At 50.5% G+C, this 18923-nt stretch overlaps 3 protein-coding genes across 16 annotated transcripts in view; 2 read left to right on the forward strand and 1 right to left on the reverse strand.

Moving 5' to 3' along the window:
* FAM118B (family with sequence similarity 118 member B) overlaps positions 1–1359 on the forward strand; it is a 49719-nt gene extending 48360 nt beyond the window's left edge. For all 5 annotated transcript variants that reach the window (XM_008021434.3, XM_008021432.3, XM_073022173.1 and 2 more), the window contains one exon: positions 833–1359. In XM_008021434.3, the coding sequence (XP_008019625.1) occupies positions 833–846 (14 nt within the window). In that variant the 3' untranslated portion in view covers positions 847–1359. The remainder of the gene's footprint in view (positions 1–832) is intronic.
* A 265-nt stretch (positions 1360–1624) lies between these two features.
* On the reverse strand, positions 1625–7576 carry SRPRA (SRP receptor subunit alpha). Its single transcript, XM_008021435.3, has 14 exons — positions 7353–7576; positions 6667–6750; positions 6212–6375; positions 5838–5998; positions 5428–5587; positions 5156–5309; positions 4859–4950; positions 4635–4753; positions 4411–4497; positions 3940–4112; positions 3631–3844; positions 3056–3219; positions 2869–2967; positions 1625–2722 (listed from the first exon to the last, which is right to left on the reverse strand). The coding sequence occupies exons 1-14, from the start codon at positions 7467–7469 to the stop codon at positions 2594–2596; spliced, it is 1917 nt and encodes a 638-aa protein (XP_008019626.2). The 5' UTR covers positions 7470–7576; the 3' UTR covers positions 1625–2593.
* Positions 7577–7783: 207 nt separating this feature from the next.
* Positions 7784–18559, forward strand: FOXRED1 (FAD dependent oxidoreductase domain containing 1). 10 transcript variants are annotated; one of them, XM_073022191.1, is made up of 11 exons: positions 7784–7954; positions 10408–10640; positions 11916–12026; positions 12285–12403; positions 13860–13954; positions 14262–14363; positions 14727–14803; positions 14994–15154; positions 16833–16962; positions 17516–17620; positions 17872–18559. In XM_073022191.1, the coding sequence occupies exons 1-11, from the start codon at positions 7870–7872 to the stop codon at positions 18124–18126; spliced, it is 1473 nt and encodes a 490-aa protein (XP_072878292.1). In that variant the 5' UTR covers positions 7784–7869; the 3' UTR covers positions 18127–18559. The 10 variants fall into 10 exon arrangements, with proteins under 10 accessions (XP_072878292.1, XP_072878296.1, XP_072878295.1 ...); XM_073022194.1 differs by having other exon boundaries at positions 7785–7954; positions 10408–10628; XM_073022197.1 differs by having other exon boundaries at positions 7805–8078; positions 10408–10628.
* Positions 18560–18923: the final 364 nt, after the last annotated feature.

An 18923-nucleotide genomic window follows, 5' to 3' on the forward strand; every position in this document is an offset into this window, starting at 1 on the left:
ATAGAGAATGATTTTCCTCTCCTACCCATTAACGATTCTATCTTTTCCTGTCAAGTAGTGAAATGATCAGTTAATTTTTTTTTTTTTTTGAGACGGAGTCTCGCTCTATCGCCCAGGCTGGAGTGCAGTGGCCAGATCTCAGCTCACAGGAAGCTCCGCCTCCCGGGTTCACGCCATTCTCCTGCCTCAGCCTCCCGAGTAGCTAGGACTACAGGCGCCCGCCACCTCGCCCGGCTAGTTTTTTGTACTTTTTTAGTAGAGACGGGGTTTCACCATGTTCGCCAGGATGGTCTCAATCTCCTGACCTCGTGATCCGCTCGTCTCGGCCTCCCAAAGTGTTGGGATTACAGGCTTGAGCCACCGCGCCCGGCCGATCAGTTAATTTTTAAAGTACTGCTGGGTGTGATGACTCAGGCCTATAATCTCAGCAATACAGGAGGCCAAGGTGGGAGGATTGCTTGAGCCCAGGAGTTTGAGACCAGCCTGAGCAACATAGCTAGATGTCGTTTCTACAAAAAATAAAAAAACAAAAACAAAAACAAAACACTGCCAGGTGTCGTGGTGTGCGCTGCAGTCCCAGCTACTCAGGAGGCCGAGGTGGGAGGATTGCTTGAGCCCGGTGAGCTATGATTGTGCCACTGTACTTGAACCTGGATGACAGAGAAAGACCTTGTCTCTAAAAAGTAAATAAAATTTTAAATAAATTACAAGATTCCTAGCATCTCCTGTCTTGCCTTCTGAAGGGTTAGGATTGACTTAAGTATCTGCAGCTTCCAATGCATAAACCTGTTTTGTGAAACTTCATTTTGTTCTCTTTTCTTTCTCCCCACAGGCTGTAGCACATGAGCAAGCTAGAGAAATCACCACCATTAGACCAAGCTGTAAGGCCCTACCACGGACAGTGTTTAACAAATAAACTTACAAGAACCCAACACAACTCCCAGAAAGTAACAATGGCCAGAGGTTGAAGGGCGGGGTAGAAGAGGGGGGAATGTTCCAGCGTAATCCTTCATACCACCTGGTTCTTGATATTCTGCTGCCTGTTCAAGAATAAAAGTGACAGCAGGACCCAAATGCAGCTCCTGACCCAATCCCCAGGCTGGACATGCTTGTGTCCACACAGCACACCAATGTGATACCTCCACTGACTGGCTGCAGCTCTGCATGGACTCGGGGTCTAGATGCCATGGAATCACCGTGGCTCTTGTTGCAGTTTTGTACTCTATACTTGGTTTTTCAATTAAGCTTAATGGCTTTTTTAAAACATGACTTGAAGCTCTAGTTTTCTAGATCTTTTACAGTGTACAGTATTTTACATAACTGAGCTGTATTAAAAGCTTGTTCATTTACTTGCCAGGACCCTGGCTCTACTTTGAGAGTCATTGTAGAAAACTCGAACTTGCATCAAGGCACTAACTAATAAGCTTAATTTTAACCCAATTTTAAACGTTCTGATCTTTCACCTTGGGGTGATCTCATTCTTAGGACAACCGTTTACTTACCTGATTCCTTGGAGTAAACTTCTGCTCTGTTGTCCTGACCATATATAAGCCCTAGAACTATAGTTAGTGTGTTGTGGAATTTTAGTTTTGAATCCTGTATAAAAGAACTCCAAGACCTAAAAGGCAATTTATTTATGAAATTTATTTTCTTATATAAATTACTTATTTCTCTGGGCAGACAGCCTTCACCTTATTGCACTAATAGCACATCTGTAATATCAAGCTACAGGACAAGTCTTAACAAGAGGTTTGTATTCTTCAACGTAGCACTTGTCTACCAGGCACTGTAGAGGGGAGTGATGAGGAAAAGCCAGGACTGCTTAGGAGGATGAGAGGGGAGGCGGCAACATATACCCTTCTGACAATTGGTTTCCTCCCAGGAAGGGGAACATGCAAAGCTGACTTCTGGATTCTGGGAATGGGAAGAGTTGGGAGGCCGAGAAGCCCAATGCAACCCTGCAGCTCACCTCCCTTTATTTCTGAGGGAAGCAGGGACTCATCTTTTGCTCATTTGTAACAAATCACTCCAGCCTAGCTGATGCTTTGGGGTAAACAATGAAGTAGGAATCATCATCAGAATTAGAATTAGCAGCAATTAACAGGCAATACACTGCCACAGTGAGGCGGGTGTCATCCAGGTCCTCGGGACCTGCAGGCTGTGTATCCTAGGGAGAGGTGCCATTCAAGACCTGGCGCTGGCTCTGGAAGAGTCTCTTAACCTAATGCAGCTGGGACTCATTAGGCTCAGACGGCTCCTGACCACACCAATTATTAGCAAAGCTCTGGTGTTGGGTTCCAACCATTGGTCAAAGCTGTAATGAGACTGAGTCTGTAGGCAGAGTGAAGGGGGTGCCTGAGTAGGAAGGGGGAGACCTGCTGGGAGAGGGTCAGTGGGCAGTGATTGTAACATGATTAGGCCCTCCTTGCAGATGGCGGCTGTGCTGAATGGGGTTGGAAGGAGCCACAAGCCCCCTCGCTCTGCCTTTGTACTACACTGAAGACAAGTCGCTCACATACTCTAAAGCACATTCTTGATACAGGAAGAAGGGCTTGTGGGGAAAGCGGCGATTTGGTATTGGGCAAGAGCCACGTTAAGCCTTCATGAGGGCAGCCACCACAGCCTTGGCATTGAGGCTGCGTAGGTCACAGTAGGTCTGGCCGGTGCCCACAAAGACGATGGGTTTGCTTGTGATGTACGTCATAGAAATAGCAGCTCCCACCTAAGTGGAGAAAGGGGACAGCCAATCAACACGAGCCCACTCTTCACTCACCCTCTCAGGAACAGGAAGCGCTGGAGCCAAGGTTTCCTCGCAGCCTCAGCTCCTTTGTGGAGGATGCCCATTCCACCCTCCAGTGCCACGTTTACCTTGTCATCGATGGTATCAAATTTGGTAAGAACAATGCCATCAATGAGCCGAGGTGTCTGAGCCATAGAATGGTCAGCCAAGGCTCTATTGAACTTGACCTGGAAAGAAAAAAGGTGATAGAAGTGTAAGAACTATCTAAATTGGCTAAAGCTTAAGTTGTAAAGGGAACTGGGCCCACACTCTCACCAGCTGGTCCACGGCTTCATTGCCTACTAAGGCTTCTCCTACAAACAGCACCAAGTCAGGCGTATTGACAGTAATGAGTTTGGCCAGGGCAGTCATCAGAGGGGCATTGTCTTGCATGCGGCCCGCCGTGTCCACCAGCACCACATCAAAGCCTTGGTTACGTGCTAAAGAAAGAAAGTGGTCAACTCTGAAAACCTGGACTACAACTAATCTCATTCCCAGCTTCCTTTCAAAAAATCCTAGTTTGGCTGCCTGTTCACTGTCTTGGGCCCTGGATTTGGTTCCAAGGTAACGTGAGAAAAACTTGATTGTATGCTTGGCCATCACCAAACATATTCAGGAAAAGGAGGATAACAGGATAAAGGTGACCAAATTCAGGCTTCTTTGGTTAGGGTATATTAACTTTGCCTGCAACTATATCTATTACCCAAAAGCAGAGCATGGCAGGTAACTGATCTGACTTTTTACTGTAATTAACGAGTCTGTAGTAGCACAAGCCTGATATGCAAATTCCAAGAGAACCAAAGGAGGAAAAGGGACCCCAAATAAGCCCCCAGACTTCCCGTGCACTGTACCAAAAGCAATGGCTTCCATAGCAATGCCAGCAGCATCCTTGCCATAGCCCTTTTCAAACAACTGCACCATGGTGCGGCCACCATGCTTCTCTGGAGGGTGTAGGGCACTCAAACGCCGGGTGTGTGTACGCAGCTGCTCCACAGCCCCAGCACGAAATGTATCACAGGCAGCAATGAGGACACTGAAGCCATTCTCTAACAACCAGAAGGAAATCTGTGAAAAAGAAGTGAGAAAAGTCACCTAAAGCCAGGATTTTGAGACACGAGAAGTGCAGAAATATCAGCGACAGGTTGGGGAACTGCACTGACCTTGGCAAGATTAGTAGATTTCCCCACTCCATTAACACCACAGAAGGTGACGACGTAAGGGCGCTGGCGACGCTGGGCGTCCATGATGTCGCGGAGCATGTCTACACGACGCTGTGGCTGCAGAATCTGTACCAGGGACTCCTGTAGGGCTTGCTTTACTGTGGAAGTCACCGCTGAAAGAGGAGGTGGAGGAGGTTTGCAGCTGTGTAAAGAATGCTCTCAAAAATGCCTAACACCTTTCTGAGCTAAGGGGACTAAGACAGTTAACTAGACTCTTTTCCCAGAAATCTAGAACAGACGCACATTACAAGGACTAACTCATTTAATCCTCTCAATAACCCTTAAAATCTAGGTTACAGAGGTTTAGAGGTTAAGGATTTTGCCAAAAGTCACATACCTCGTAAGAACGGAGGTCTATGCACTTAACCTCTTGGTACACATAAGCACTTTCTCACTTAGGGCAGTACTTACTGCTGAACGTCCCCATCACCTTCCCTTCCAGCTTGTTGGCAACAGATTCACAGAGCTGGACGGCAATGTCTGCAGCCACGTTCTTAGCTGAGGAGGGGGACAGGTAGGTCAGTTCCATGTCAGCAACAACCAGTCTCTATGGTACAGGTGAGAAACGCTAGGTGAGTCTGCTCTCAATTACCCGTATCCTGTGAACAGGAGTCAGCCCGGTCCTCAGAGCTTACCAATGAGATGATCACGCATCTTGTCCAGCACAGATTCCATGTCTTCACGACTCAAGCTCTTTGAACCCACAAGGCCCTTCAGCATACCAAACATGCCACCCAGCGTTCCCTTGGTCGCACTGCAGGGACAGGAGATGACAAATACACATAGAACCAGTAGGTGGGAGTTGTATCTTACCCGTTTTGCAGATGCATATGCCACCCCCCACCTGAAATCTCCCTACCTAGGCTTGGTGGAGTTTTGAGCAGCCCCTTCATCATCAGAGCTGCTGCAGTCCAGATCCTGAAGCTGCCCCCCAGGCCCAGTCCCTCGAATCTGGAAGATACAGGGAAAGGAGATGGGGTCAGAAATACTAAGGTCTCTGAGGAAAAAGTCCACATTGCTCTATCTCTTTCATTTGGGGAAGCTCCAAGTATAACTTACCCCCTCATTCAAATCCAAGTATCATGTTCCCACACTCTACTTCCTCCCAATTTGTTATTAAAGATAACCTTCACTTTGACCCCTGTTTGCCTCTTACCAAGTTGATGTCCTCAGACAAGGCAGCCTCAGGGCTTCCATTGGTAGTGGGAGTACTGTAATCCAACACTTCTTTGTTAGCACAGCCACCCAGTTCCCACACCCGGGGTGCTTTTTTGCCCTTCTCCTTTGGAGCATCTGACTTCGTGGACTTGCTGCAACAGGTTATGGTAGAGAAGCAGGAAAGGAAACATGAGCCGGAGACCAGAACTCCCTTGCACCCATCATGTCTAGATAACAGTATTTTGAGAGTACTGAAGAAAGAGTGCTCACTTGGACTTCTCCATACCCCTCCCATGCTTCTGAATGAACTCCTCTCGCTTCCTGCGGATCAGCTCCTCTTTGGAAAGTTCTACTCCGTTCTCAGGACCCACTGGAAGACCTGACTTTTCTGCAGGGACGGCTTTGCTGGTAGCCAAAGGACCATCCGAACCTGTTGGGAAAAAACTCACTGAAGGAAAAAAAAGACAATCTCAACCACTAGACAATGGCTAAAAGTCTTCCAAATTGTTCAAAGGAAATTTGGACCAAACATCTTGGAGTTCACAAGGCCTGGGGATTATAGGATGGTGAGCATTTGAGTGAGAAGGAGGCAAACAATGACAGAAGGAAGGAACACCTCAGTCCTTAGCACCGTCTTAACACCTTTCATGTCCCAGTGTATCCAAAGAACTCAAACTCGCCTTCCTTCTTGGCCCCCTTTTTTTTGCTATTCTTTGCTTTTTCCTTGGGCTTTTCCCCGCGTGTCTCAATCATGGACCTCACAGGTTTCTTGGCCTTTTCAGAATCTTCAAATTTCTTCATGGTAGTGGGAGCTCGGATCTTACTGCTCTCCTCTGCTTCACTAAACAAAAAAAGAGAATGGTTTATCTGTCTACCCTGTGCAGGAGGAAAAATAACAGTCCAGAGAAAGGACTCTCACACCCAAGAGGACAATGAGAACTGGGGAGCAATTAGGAATGTCTTTGAACACACCAATTTACCACCCTTGAACCACCTTCAGAGAGACCATCAAATCAGGGAAATAAACTGATTTTAGAGAAGGCAGGCCTCTCACCGAAGGAGCCGCAGGAAGTCATTTTGGAAATCAAAAGTGCCATTTAATAAACTCAAAGCACTTTGCTGTTGGATCTCCGTGCGGTACTTGTCCCGAAACAGCCGGTGCACGTCATCTATCAATTTGTCTACATACGTCAGTGTCAGGATCTTCTGAAAACCAACCTGTTTAGGGGAAGAAACAGAGCCAACAGATATGCTTACATGCCAGCCTAGAATGGAGGGACGCCAACTCAACCCTGGCTTTCAGAGATAGTTCAGCTACCTGGCCGGTTTCCCTGTCCTGACAGGCAGCCAAGCTCCCTGCCTGGGCCCAGTAGCTGCTGTTTTCCCCCATCTACCTTTCTAGTTTTTTCAGTTACGTCATCATATACACTGGCTGCAATTAATCAGAGTTCTCTTAATAATCAGGACTATGTTAACAATGTAATCGTCCCTCTACAACATCCCACTTACCACAAACACCAGCTCAAACTGGTTGTCCAATTTATACTTGAGTGTGAGTGCCTCATGGGTGAAGGAGTTGTTACCTCCCCGTTCCTGGAGAAAGAGTATGTCTCAGTGTTCAGACTATCCCCAGAAAACCCAGGTTTGGGCCCTGGGTTTGGATTACCTTTGGGAAAAAGCCAGACATTTCCCTCAAACTCAAATCTGTCCCCAGGACAAGAGGATGCTGGGGCACTTCTCTCTGGCATTCCACCAGAAATGAAAGAAGATAACCAAGTTGGAGGAAGGAGGTGAGAGGCAGCAAGGCACATAGGAACCAAAACGAAAGTAGTCATATAAACAATCAGATTATTAGCAGCTATACAGCATTCAGTTTTGTAAAGGTGTTTTCCCATCTGTTATTTCACCTAGCCTCGAAACAACAAAACCAAGCTGCTGGGGATAAATAGAGGGAGCGGTGGGGAATACCAAAGGCGCCGGAATTCGGCTAGAGTCCAGACGCCAGAGTGGGGGTCGTCACTAAGTTGTGGGGTACTCTGAAAGGGACGAGAAAACGAAGCGGAGCCCGGGTTACGCGTGAGTGGCCAGTTTGAGGTGGGCGGGGAGGGTGGGAGGAGGCGCGGAATAGAATCGAAGGGACCATGGATCGGGTCAAGAAAGAAGAGCCTGGAGTTCTGATCCCACGGGGGCGATACCTGCAGCAGCACGGAACGAATCAACGCGTTAACGGGCCCGGTGCATGAGTCGCTAACGCCCTGGAAGCACCAGAGCACAAGCCCACCCTTGGAGAAAATGGTGAAGAAGTCGAGCATGGCGGCAGCGGCAGAGGAGCTGGGGCCGGCCCCGGGAATTCAGGCCGCAACAGCCACCGCTTCCTGCTGCGCCAAGCGCGGGACACGTCACACCAGCGGCCCCGGAAACCGGCTCAACGCACTTCCGCTCGGAACGCTGGGTGCCCTCCCCATCTCCGCCCGAGGGCGCGCAGGCCTGACGTATCTCAAGGTCAGCCAATGGCGGGTGGGAGCGGGCCTGGGCGGGGCTCCCGGAGAGGTCACGGGGAGACGGCCACCTATAGCGTGGGGGGGCGGAGCTCTGAGGGCCACTGGCCAATTGGCGCGCTCGTCTGAATAGCGTCTGGCGCGGAGCAGTGACGGCTGGGATAATAGCGAGGCAGCTGTGCCGCTCTCAGAGGGTCCGGGTCTCAGAGGGGCCATGATTCGGAGGGTTCTGCCGCACGGCTTGGGCCGGGGCCTCTTGACCCGGAGGCCAGGCACTCGCAGAGGAGGCTTTTCTCTGGGTAAAGTTGAGGACGACAGAGAGTATTGTGGTTCTGGGGTGTCCCCAACCTCCGACTGTGTGTCCTTCAGGACCCGAAACCGTGGCCCACACTGGCAGGACAGTGGGTCGGCTTGGGGAAGGGGGTAAGCTTGCCTACCAGAGCTTGTACGGGCTGTGCAGGTGTACGGCTCCCAAGGCAGTCCTTCTCAGGTGGCAGATCTCACATCATTCTACGTTTCCGGTTACAGTCAGACTGATTGATAGGTGGTACAGATGTGCATTAAGTCCTGCCCGCGTTCAGGATGCTGTACTTAGTGCTGTTGCGGTGAAGGAGTGAAGAGAAGACGGGATTCAGTGAATGTCCTGGAAGATGGCTAGAGTGTACCTAGAGAGGGAAAATTTCAATAGACAGTAGGCCAGTTCAAGACTGGATAGAGGCCGGGCGCGGTGACTCACGCCTGTAATCCTAGCACTTTGGGAGGTCGAGGCGGGTGGATTACCTGAGCTCAAGAGTTCGAGACCAGCCTGACCAACATGGTGAAACCCCGTCTCTACTAAAAATACAAAAATTAGCTAGATGTGGTAGTGGGCTCCTGTAATCCCAGCTATTCGGGAGGCTGAGGCGGGAGAATCGCTTGAACCCGGAAGGCGAGGGTTGCAGTGAGCCGAGATCACGCCATTGCACTCCAGCCTGGGCGACAGAGCGAAACTCCATCTCAAAAAAAAAAGATTGCATAGAACTCAACTTAAAGAATGCTTTGCACTGCTAACTAGTATAATGGTGGAAGTACATGGAGCAGGTGGGAACTGAGATCAGCCTTGAAGGATGTTTACTGGCTTAAGAAAGGTGTGTGTTCCTGTCTCTGAATAATTGAGTGCAGATTAGGAGAAAAATCTTGTTCTTATGCAAGGAACTAGCAAAAGCCATCTAGATAGACAGTGTGAGTAGTAGCATGAAATGTAGTGTGGACAGGTGAGCTAAGGCCAGACCAAAGAAAGATTGCAGTGCTGCTGAGAAGAGTTTGAGTGAGGTATGAAATGGCAAAATGATTAATTTATTTAAGGTACTTACTGAGCACTTACAATATGCCGGGTGTTGCCGTAGGCTGGAGATTCAGTGGTGAAGGTAAACACAGCCTACCCCCTCATGGATTTTAGAGTATGTAACAATACAAACTCAAAGCTGCAATTGTGTCCAAAAGACCATGTAGAGTTTGAGCTTGTCTGGGGGTCAGGAAAGGCTTTCCAAGCAAGGAATTAACTAGGCAAGGAAGTGGACACAGTTTCAAAGCAGAGAGCACGTGTAGGGTCCCCGTGGTGGGAGGAAATAAGGTGCCATCAAGGAACTGAAGGGCCTGGAGTGTAGGGGAGGATAAGATGAACAGGAGCGAGATTGTGCAGTACCTTACAGGCTCTGTTTACGACTTTGGACTTTGGTTCTTAGAGTAATGGAAACTCACTGAAGGGTTTTAATCAAGAGCGTTTTTGATTAAATTTGTGTTTTGAAAAGGTATTTCTAGGCCGGGCGCGGTGGCTCAAGCCTGTAATCCCAGCACTTTGGGAGGCCGAGGCGGGTGGATCACGAGATCAGGAGATCGAGACCATCCTGGCCAACATGGTGAAACCCCGTCTCTACTAAAAATACAAAAATACAAAAATTGGCTGGGCGTCGTGGCACACACCTGTAATCCCAGCTACTCGGGAGGCTGAGGCAGGAGAATCGCTTGAACCCGGGAGACGGAGCTTGCAGTGAGCCGAGATGGCGCCACTGCACTCCAGCCCGGGCGACACAGCGAGACTCCGTCTCAAAAAAAAAAAAAAAGAAAAGAAAAGATATTTCTAGCTATATTGTAAAAATGTTCGCAGCAGTGGGTGGGGTGGAAGTGGGGAATCAGTGGGAACAGTTAGGATGCTTTTGCATTTGTCCAGTTGAGAGATGATAGTGGCTTGGCCTAGGATGATGGTGGCAGAGGAAGAAAGGGGACAGATTGAGGAGTTACTTGGAAACTAGAGCCCTCAAGACTTGATTATAGATAGGATATAAATGTAGGTTTCGTTGTGGTGATGGATATCCAGGATAAGGTGCTGCTTAGAGGGTGCCATGACTTGGGGTGTGCCGGAGCCTCTTGGTCCAGAGGCCTGGAAGACCCAAGTGGGGATGACGGTGCAGTTGAACATGTGAGTTGGAATCAGGAGAGGTCTATGCAGGAGGTAATGTAGAAAATTAATTTTAAGAAATTGAATCTTGCAGTGCTCGGCACAATGCATGAAAAGGGAGACTGATGGCATGTGGACTATTCAGAAAACTGTGGCAACACTGTTGGGTGCAAGGTGACCTTATGAGACGGACTGACAGTGGGGACTGCCAATTCATGTGTCTGTTTAGCTCACCTTTTCCTGTGTCCATTCTCCAACCCCCCAACCATGTGGGAAGGAAATGTGTGGCCCTCTGACCCTAACTACATCCCACAGACTGGGATGGAAAGGTGTCCGAGATTAAGAAGAAGATCAAGTCGATCCTGCCTGGAACGTCCTGTGATCTACTGCCAGACACCAGCCACCTGCCCCCCGAGCACTCGGATGTGGTGATCGTGGGAGGTGGGGTGCTTGGCTTGTCTGTGGCCTATTGGCTGAAGCAGCTGGAGAACCGACGAGGTGGTATGCGGGTGCTAGTGGTGGAACGGGACCACACGGTGAGGCCTGGGGTAAGGCAGAGTCATGAGTGGGGCAAGAAAGATGACTCACATTTTATTAAGGACCCTAGGGACAAGGGAAGGAGAAGAGGGGAAGACCTCAATCTCAGGAGATCCAATGGGCAGAGATTGTGCTTTGGACCTTGTTGAGAAATTGTCCTAGGATCTTCCTCGGTCAAACCAGGAAGGTTGGCAATAAGGTTTATTCTTTTGAAAGCAGATTTCATAATATTGGATTTTTCGAGATCTCACAGCTCTGCACTCAAGCTATAATTAAGTGTCTCAACTTTCTTTTTTTTTTTTTTTTTTTTGAGACAGAGTCTTGCTCTGTTGCCCAGGCTGGAGTGCAGTGGCACGATCTCAGCTCACTGCAACCTCTATCTCCCAGGTTCAAGTGATTCTCCTACCTCAGCCCCCTGAGTAGCTGAGATTACAGGGACACACCATGAGGCCCAGCTATTTTTTGTATTTTTAGTAGAGATGAGGTTTCACCATGTTGCCTAGGCTGGTCTCGAACTCCTGACCTCAAGTGATCCTTCTGCTTTGGCTTCTCAAAGTGCTGGCATTACAGGCATGAGCCACCATTTCCCACCCTCAGCTTGCTTCTTTCAGGTCCCATTACTTGTGAGGTTTTTGCATTTTATTGTATTTATTTATTTTGAGACAGGGTCTGGCTCTGTTGCCCAGGCTGGGGAGTGCAGTGCAGCCTCCACCTCCCAGGCTCAAGAGGTCCTCCCACCTTAGCCTCCCAAGTAGCTGGGACCACAGGCATGCACCACCACACCTGGCTAATTTCTGTATTTTTTGTAGAGATGGGGTTTCACCATGTTGCTCAGGCTGATCTTGGATTCCTGAGCTCAAGCAATCTGCCCGCCTCGGCCTCCCCAAGTGCTGGTATTACAGGCATGAGCCACCACTCGGCTGGTTTTTGCACTTTAGATGTTCCCATTTGCATTGCCGCTAGCCACGAAACTTGCTACTTTACTTCAATCATAACCTTTCATTTTCCAAATGGTAGATCAAATGTTAATCGTCTGCCCTTGGACTTCCAGGCCATTACCATTTTGTACCACTGTGTCAGCTCTTTCCAGATGACTGACCCTCTCTGCACATCCGCTACTAATGATTTTAAACACTATTGCCTTCAAGTTGGCATATGCATGGGTCTTAGATTATAGACTTGCAAATAGGACTCCCCTTCAACTTTAGGTGTATAGCTCAAAGCTTTCATTGCAGTACTGTAGTCACATGTGATAGGTTACCTCAACTTTTCTTGTCTTTCCACAGTATTCACAGGCCTCCACTGGGCTCTCAGTGGGTGGGATTTGTCAGCAGTTCTCATTGCCTGAGAACATCCAGCTCTCCCTCTTTTCAGCCAGCTTTCTACGGAACATCAATGTAGGTGCAATGATATTTGGGATGTTGGGGTGGTAACCCCTCCTTTAGCCCAGAGTGGGGAGGAGCCCAGCTAGCAAGGTAGCCAGACAGCAAGAATGGGTCAGTCAACAAGAAGTCGGGGGCCCTGGCCTTTCTTCCTAGTGGTGGGTGCCTCAAGGTCTGGGGCACTGAGCCTGGGGAGCTGTGGGGGAAGAAGGTGGAAAACTCTTCCTTGCATCCTTAAGTCAGTCTCTTTCAGGAGCTTCTCTCTGCACACAGGAGTACCTGGCCGTAACCAATGCCCCTCCGCTGGACCTCCAGTTCAACCCCTCAGGCTACCTCTTGCTGGCTTCAGAAAAGGATGCTGCAGCCATGGAGAGCAACATGAAAGTGCAGAAGTGGGTGCCTGGCACGGCCTCTCAGTTGCTTTGCAGCCAAAGGTGTTGGGTGGCTCCTGCACCAGATTAGGAAGTAAGAAAGCGGAGTTAATAAGACAGATCCCTGCGGTCTAGGACCTCAATGTGTCAGGAAGGAAATACACAGACCTGCAATGCCCCGTGGGAGTGCTGTACCATGGATATGGACAAAACACTGCCAGGTGCTTCCTAATTTGTCAGAGCATGAAAACCACCTGGAACACATCCCAGACCTAATAAACTAGAATCTCTAGGGAAGGAGCCCACAAATCTGGGTTTTAACAAGAATCTGAAGTCAGGAGTTAGCAAACTTTTTCTGTAAAGGGCCAGATAGTATGTATTTTAGGTTTTGCTGGCCATACAGTCTGTTCTAACCACTCTGTTATCACAGTATGAAAGCAGCCATAGACAGAAGCGCAAATGAAGGAGTGTGGCTCATTTACGAAAACAGGCAGCAGGTCAGATTTGGCAACCCCTGCTCTAAATGATTCTCGTGGTCAGGTGAGGGTGGGCATCTTTGTGATGCAATATGGCTGGAGGCTTTATTTTTATGTTTATTTAACAAACACCCAAGTCTCACAGTGACATAAATATCCTAAATGCTGTACAGATATTAACTCATTTAATCATCAGAACATCCCCATTTTACATATGAGGAAACTGAGACATAAGGCACTAGTAAGTGGTGGCAGTGGGATTTTATTTGAAGCCAGCAGTCTGGCTTGGGAGTGTTCTGTTGGTGCCTCCACTATGAGGTGGCTCTGGGGGGACAGTGTCCCAGAGAAGATACCTGTACTCAGGAACAGGATTGTAAAAGGAGTGGAGAGGAGGTGGATCCAGGCAGGAGTGGAGGGAACAAGGTTACCACCTTGTTGTGAAAGTTAACGGAATAGGCTGGGTGCAGTGGCTCATGCCTGTAATCCCAGCATTTTGGGAGGCTGAGGCAGATGGAACACCTGAGGTCAGGAGTTTGAGACCCGCCTGGCCAACGTGGTGAAACCTCATCTCTACTAAAAATACAAAAATTAGCTAGGTGTGGTGGTGTGTGCCTGTAATCCCAGCTACTCAGGAGAATCACTTGAACCCAGGAGGAGGAGGTTGCAGGGAGCCGGAGATCACGCCATTGCACTCCATCTTGGGCGACAGGGCCAGACTCATTTCAAAAAAAAAAAAGTCATGGAATAGATGGGGATAGCAGGGAGCTCTGTGTGCTGAAAGGAGATAAGGGAGTAGAGAAGGAAAGGCAGTCAAGGCTGAAGAGCCTGACTAGGAGGCTTGGTCTTCAGCCACTCAACAGTGAGGAAAAATAGGGGCATTTGGGGCAGAGAAGTGACATGACTGAGCTGGACTCCCCACTTGTGAGGTTGGGGTCCATACTTCACCCCTCTGCACACACTCCTCTCTGACACACATACGCCGACCCACATGTTTATCTCAGACAGGAGGGAGCCAAAGTTTGTCTGATGTCTCCTGATCAGCTTCGAAACAAGTTTCCCTGGATAAACACAGAGGGAGTGGCTCTGGCATCTTATGGTGAGGCTTGCTTGCAGAGGGGACAACTTTTTTCCTGAAGGTAGAGACTAAGGGGTGCCACAGGTTGGGAGTCTCGGGTACCCCACAGCCAAGCTGAAGGAGGAACACTTTCCTCCCGTGTCATGGGGACTGCCCTGGGCCATGCTAGTTCTCTGTCCTTCAGCAGGCTTTGTCTCTGTGGTTCAGTTGGTCAGGATGACCTTTCCTGGCTTACAAGCCCTCGAGAGGGGTTGGGGACACAGGAAATACAATCCGAGAGCAGAAGTCCTCATCTGTCTTTGTGACAGTTCTCTTTTTCTTATCACAGGGATGGAGAATGAAGGTTGGTTTGACCCCTGGTGTCTGCTCCAGGGGCTTCGGCAAAAGGTTGCGTCCATGGGAGTCTTTTTCTGCCAGGGAGAGGTGACACGTGAGTCTGAGCTTGTTTCCTCTAGCAACTGGGGCATAGGCCTAGACTAGGTCTTACCTTCTCAGTCACAAGCTAAGAAAGGGCTAGGAGGGAAAGGGGTCTCCCCTGAGAGCAGGTCCTAGGCATCCTGACCCGGCTTCCTCACTGAACTACGCTGTGACTTGTGATCTGCTTGATGACTGCACCTCAGCACTGTCCTGTCAGAGTGTGGCTGAGCTCATGCCAGCTCCCTCATCTGTTTGCTTCAGTGTCTGTAGGAAAGCTCCCATCCTTCCAGCTTTCTTTCCTTAAGAAACAAGTGAAATCCTCATTTCCTTCCTTTTCAGGGCCTCCAAGGCCTATTTTTCATTTTCCTCTCTGCAGGTTTTGTCACTTCATCTCAAAGCATGTTGACCACAGATGACGAAATTGTGATCTTGAAAAGGATCCATGAAGTCCATGTAAGTTTCTAGTCTGGTGATGTCCTTTACCAAAATGGAGGGACAGGAAAGGTAGTGACTCTCCTGGTTTTGGTCTTCTTTGACCCACTTTCCAGTATGGGTAAAACTAAGGCCCAGGAAGGAGTGCACCTCTCAGGGTGCCTGGTATGTGGTCCGGGTCTTCCCACCCCTCACTCTCTGGTGCCTGCAGGTGAAGATGGATCACAGCCTGGAGTACCAGCCTGTGGAATGCTCCATTGTGATCAACGCAGCCGGAGCCTGGTCTGCACAAATCGCAGCGCTGGCTGGTATTGGAAAGGGGCCGCCTGGCACCCTGCAGGGCACCAAGCTACCTGTGGAGCCGAGGAAAAGGTAACTGTCCTCTGGGCAGCTGAGGAGGTTGGTGAGAGAAAGAAAGAAATGACATCAAAGTTGGATAGCATGTGTGTGTGTGGGGTTGGGGAGGGGTGTGTGGGGGTGTGTATGGGGTTAGGGAGTGTGTATGTGTATGGGGTTGGGGAGGGGGTGTGGGTGTGTGTATGGGGTTAGGTCTCGAGAGGGTGTGTGGGGGGTTTAGGGAGGGGTGGGTGTGTGTGTGGACGAGGTTGGGGAGGGTGTATGTGTGTGTATGGGGTTGGGGAGAGTGTGTGCATGTGTATGGGGTTGGGGAGGATGTCTGTGTGGGGGGGGTTGGGGAGAGTGTGTGTGTGTATGGGGTTGGCAAGGGTGTGTGTGTACGAGGTTGGGGAGGGTGTGTGTGTGCCTGTGGGGTTGGGGAGAGTGTGTATGTGTGTGGTGGGGGTTGGGGCGGGTGTTTGTGTATGTGTGTGTGGGGGGTTAGGGAGGGTGTTTGTGTGGGGGGGGGTTGGGGAAGGTGTTTGGGGGGGTTAGGGAGGGTGTTTGTGTGTGGGGGGGTTGGGGAAGGTGTTTGGGGGGGTTGGGGAGGGTGTTTGTGGGGGGGGTTTGGGGAGGGTGTTTGTGTGGGGAGGTTGGGGAGGGTGTTTGTTGGGGGGGTTGGGAAGGGTGTGTGGGGGGTGGGGATGGTGTTTGTGTGGAAGGGTGGGGAGGGTGTTTGTATATGTGTGTGTGGGGTTGGGGAGGGTGTGTGTGTGTGTATGGGGTTGGGGAGAGTGTATGTGTGGACGGGGTTGCGGAGGGGGTGTGTGTATGTGTGTGTGGGAGTTTGGGGAGGGTGTGTATATGGGGTTGGGGAGGGTGTTTGTGTATGTGTGGGGGGGGTTGGGGAGGGTGTTTGTGTGTGGGGGGGGTTGGGGAAGGTGTTTGTGTGTGGAGGGGTGGGGAGGGTGTTTGTGTGGGGGGGGGTGGGGAGGGTGTTGGGGGGTTGGGGAGGGTGTGGGGGGGGGGTGAGGAGGGTGTTTGTGTGTATGGGGTTGGGGAGAGTGTGTGTGTATGGGGTTGGGGAGAGGGTGTGTATGTGTGGACGGGGTTGGGGAGGGTTTGTGTGTGTAGCGGGGGTTGGGGAAGGTGTTTGGGGGCGTGTGGAGGGTGTTTGTGTATGTGTGGGGTTGGGGAGGGTGTTTGTGTGTGGGGGGTTGGGGAGGGTGTGGGGGGGTTGGGGAGGGTGTGTGTATGGGGTTGGGGAGGGTGTGTGTGTGTATGGGGTTGGGGAGAGGGTGTGTATGTGTGGACGGGGTTGGGGAGGGTGTGTGTGTGTAGCAGGGGTTGGGGAAGGTGTTCGTGTGAGGGTGTTTGTGTGGGGGGGGTGAGGAGGGTGTTTGTGTGTGTATGGGGTTGGGGGGGGTGTGTGTGTGTATGGGGTTGGGGAGGGTGTATGTGTGGGGGTTGTGGAGAGGGGTGTGTATGTGTGTATGGGGGTTGGGGAGGGGGTGTGTGTGTGTGTGTGCTGGGTTGGGGAGGGTGTATGTGTGGGGGTTGTGGAGGGGGGTGTGTGTGTGTGTATGGGGTTGGGGAGGGGGTGTGTGTGTGGGAACAGGGTTGGGAGGGTGTGTGTGGGTGGGGGGTGGACAGAGTTGGGGAGGGTTGCTGGCCATGCTGTTTCTACAGTTCATAACCTCACTGGTTGTGGCAGGTATGTGTATGTATGGCACTGCCCCCAGGGACCAGGCCTAGAGACTCCGCTTGTTGCAGACACCAGTGGAGCCTATTTCCGCCGGGAAGGATTAGGTAGCAACTACCTAGGTGGTCGTAGCCCCACTGAGGTAAGCTGAGTGGGGTGGGACATGCTGGCAAGGAGACATAAAATAATTGTCATGAAAGAATCAGGCTTTTGGCCAGGCACGGTGGCTTATACCTGTAATCTCAGCATTTTGGGAGGCCAAGGCAGGTGGATCTCCTGAGGTCAGGAGTTCGAGACCAGCCTGGCCAACATGGCGAAACCCCATCTCTACTAAAAATACAAAAATTAGCTGGGCGTGGTGCTGGGTGTGTGTAATCCCAGCTACTTGGGGGGCTGAGGCAGGAGAATCGCTTGAACCCAGGAGGCAGAGGTTGCAATGAGCCGAGATTGCGCTATTGCACTCCAGCCTGGGCAACAAGAGCAAAACTCTGTCCCAAAAAAAAACAAAAAAAAAAGAAAAAGAATCAGACTTTTCTGGGGGGCTGCGTGCTGTGTTAATTGATATTAGAGCCCCCTCCAGATTTGAACTGGGACCATTTCTCCCCATCCCCTATCTGCACAGGGATTGTTAAATAAGTCTGGGTCTGCCCTTGTGTCCCAGGCTATGTAAGCCTTGTCCCCACCTCTCACTCCAGGAGGAAGAACCAGACCCAGCGAACCTGGAAGTGGACCATGATTTCTTCCAGGAGAAGGTGTGGCCCCATTTGGCCCTGAGGGTCCCAGCTTTTGAGACTCTGAAGGTAACTGACAAGGGCATGTTTTCCTTTTTATTTTTGGACATTAGATGGGACAGATGACGTTGGTCCCCTTGCAACTGTGCACTGCCGTAGTCCCTCCATGTCACAACTGCTAAGGAATTGGTTGGACACATGGCATCCCATAGACCCCTCAGCAGTGGGTAGAGGGCACTTTGTGCTGACCCCTGATGAGGAGTGAGGATGGAGTGTGGCTGCAGCCTTCCTGAGAACCCCAGTGTTTTGTGCACCCGCAGGTTCAGACAGCCTGGGCCGGCTATTACGACTACAACACTTTTGACCAGAATGGCGTGGTGGGCCCCCACCCACTAGTCGTCAACATGTACTTTGCTACTGGCTTCAGTGGTCACGGGCTCCAGCAGGCCCCTGGCGTTGGGCGAGCTGTGGCAGAGATGATACTGGAGGGCAGCTTCCAGACCATCGACCTGAGCCGCTTCCTCTTCAACCGCTTTTACTTGGGAGAGAAGACCCAGGAGAACAACATCATGTGAGCGTGTGTGCTCTGCACTGGCTCCACTGGCTTGCATCCTGGCTGTGTTCACAGTCTTCTCTGCTGCTCCGGTCTTCCCCAGCACTGTGCCGGGCCTTCTCCCCCTCCCCAGTGTCCTCTCCTCTCAGGCGGGCCATTGCATCCACATGGCTGGGCAGGCACAGGCACTGAGGCCCAGGCCAACAGCAAGCGATGAGCAGAATCCTAGGACTGATCTGTAGCCCATGCTGGTGTCCCCCACCAGGGCAATCCAGCTGGAGGCCTGAGCACCCTGGCCCAGGACTGGCTCCATCCTGGCACTGACCAGGAAAGACTGCCTCTGCCCCTCTTAGCAGACAGCCCGGGCATGGGAGCATTCTCGGGCAGCCTGGCTCAGGTTTCTTGATTGTCTGTTTGCCCCTATCCATCAATCAATACATGTGATTAACTCCTTCCCTCCGGTCTTCTGTCTCTTCTCTTCATTGTACAGCAGGAGCTTTCGAAGCACCCCATTAGCCTTGTATCAGGACAGGGAGCTCTTTTACAACAAAACAAAACAAAAAATGAGCACAAACCCACCTTTTATTAGTTAAATCCTTGAGCGGTACAGTATCACACAGATTATGTGTCCGTAGTCTTAGCAGGAAGATTGGGAATTTGGCATAAACCATGCCACTGTTTCCATGAACCCAGGTTACTTTTTACCAGATTACTCTGGTTTTGTGAGGTGTGCCACCAGGAGTCGCCGTGTGGTTCTTTGCTTTGTATACATGAGCACATCTCTTGCCCAAATAGAATTCGGTTTCATCCCAGGCATAA

This window comes from Chlorocebus sabaeus, chromosome 1 (assembly GCF_047675955.1).
Source record: "Chlorocebus sabaeus isolate Y175 chromosome 1, mChlSab1.0.hap1, whole genome shotgun sequence".
Classification (NCBI taxonomy): Eukaryota; Metazoa; Chordata; class Mammalia; order Primates; family Cercopithecidae; genus Chlorocebus; species Chlorocebus sabaeus.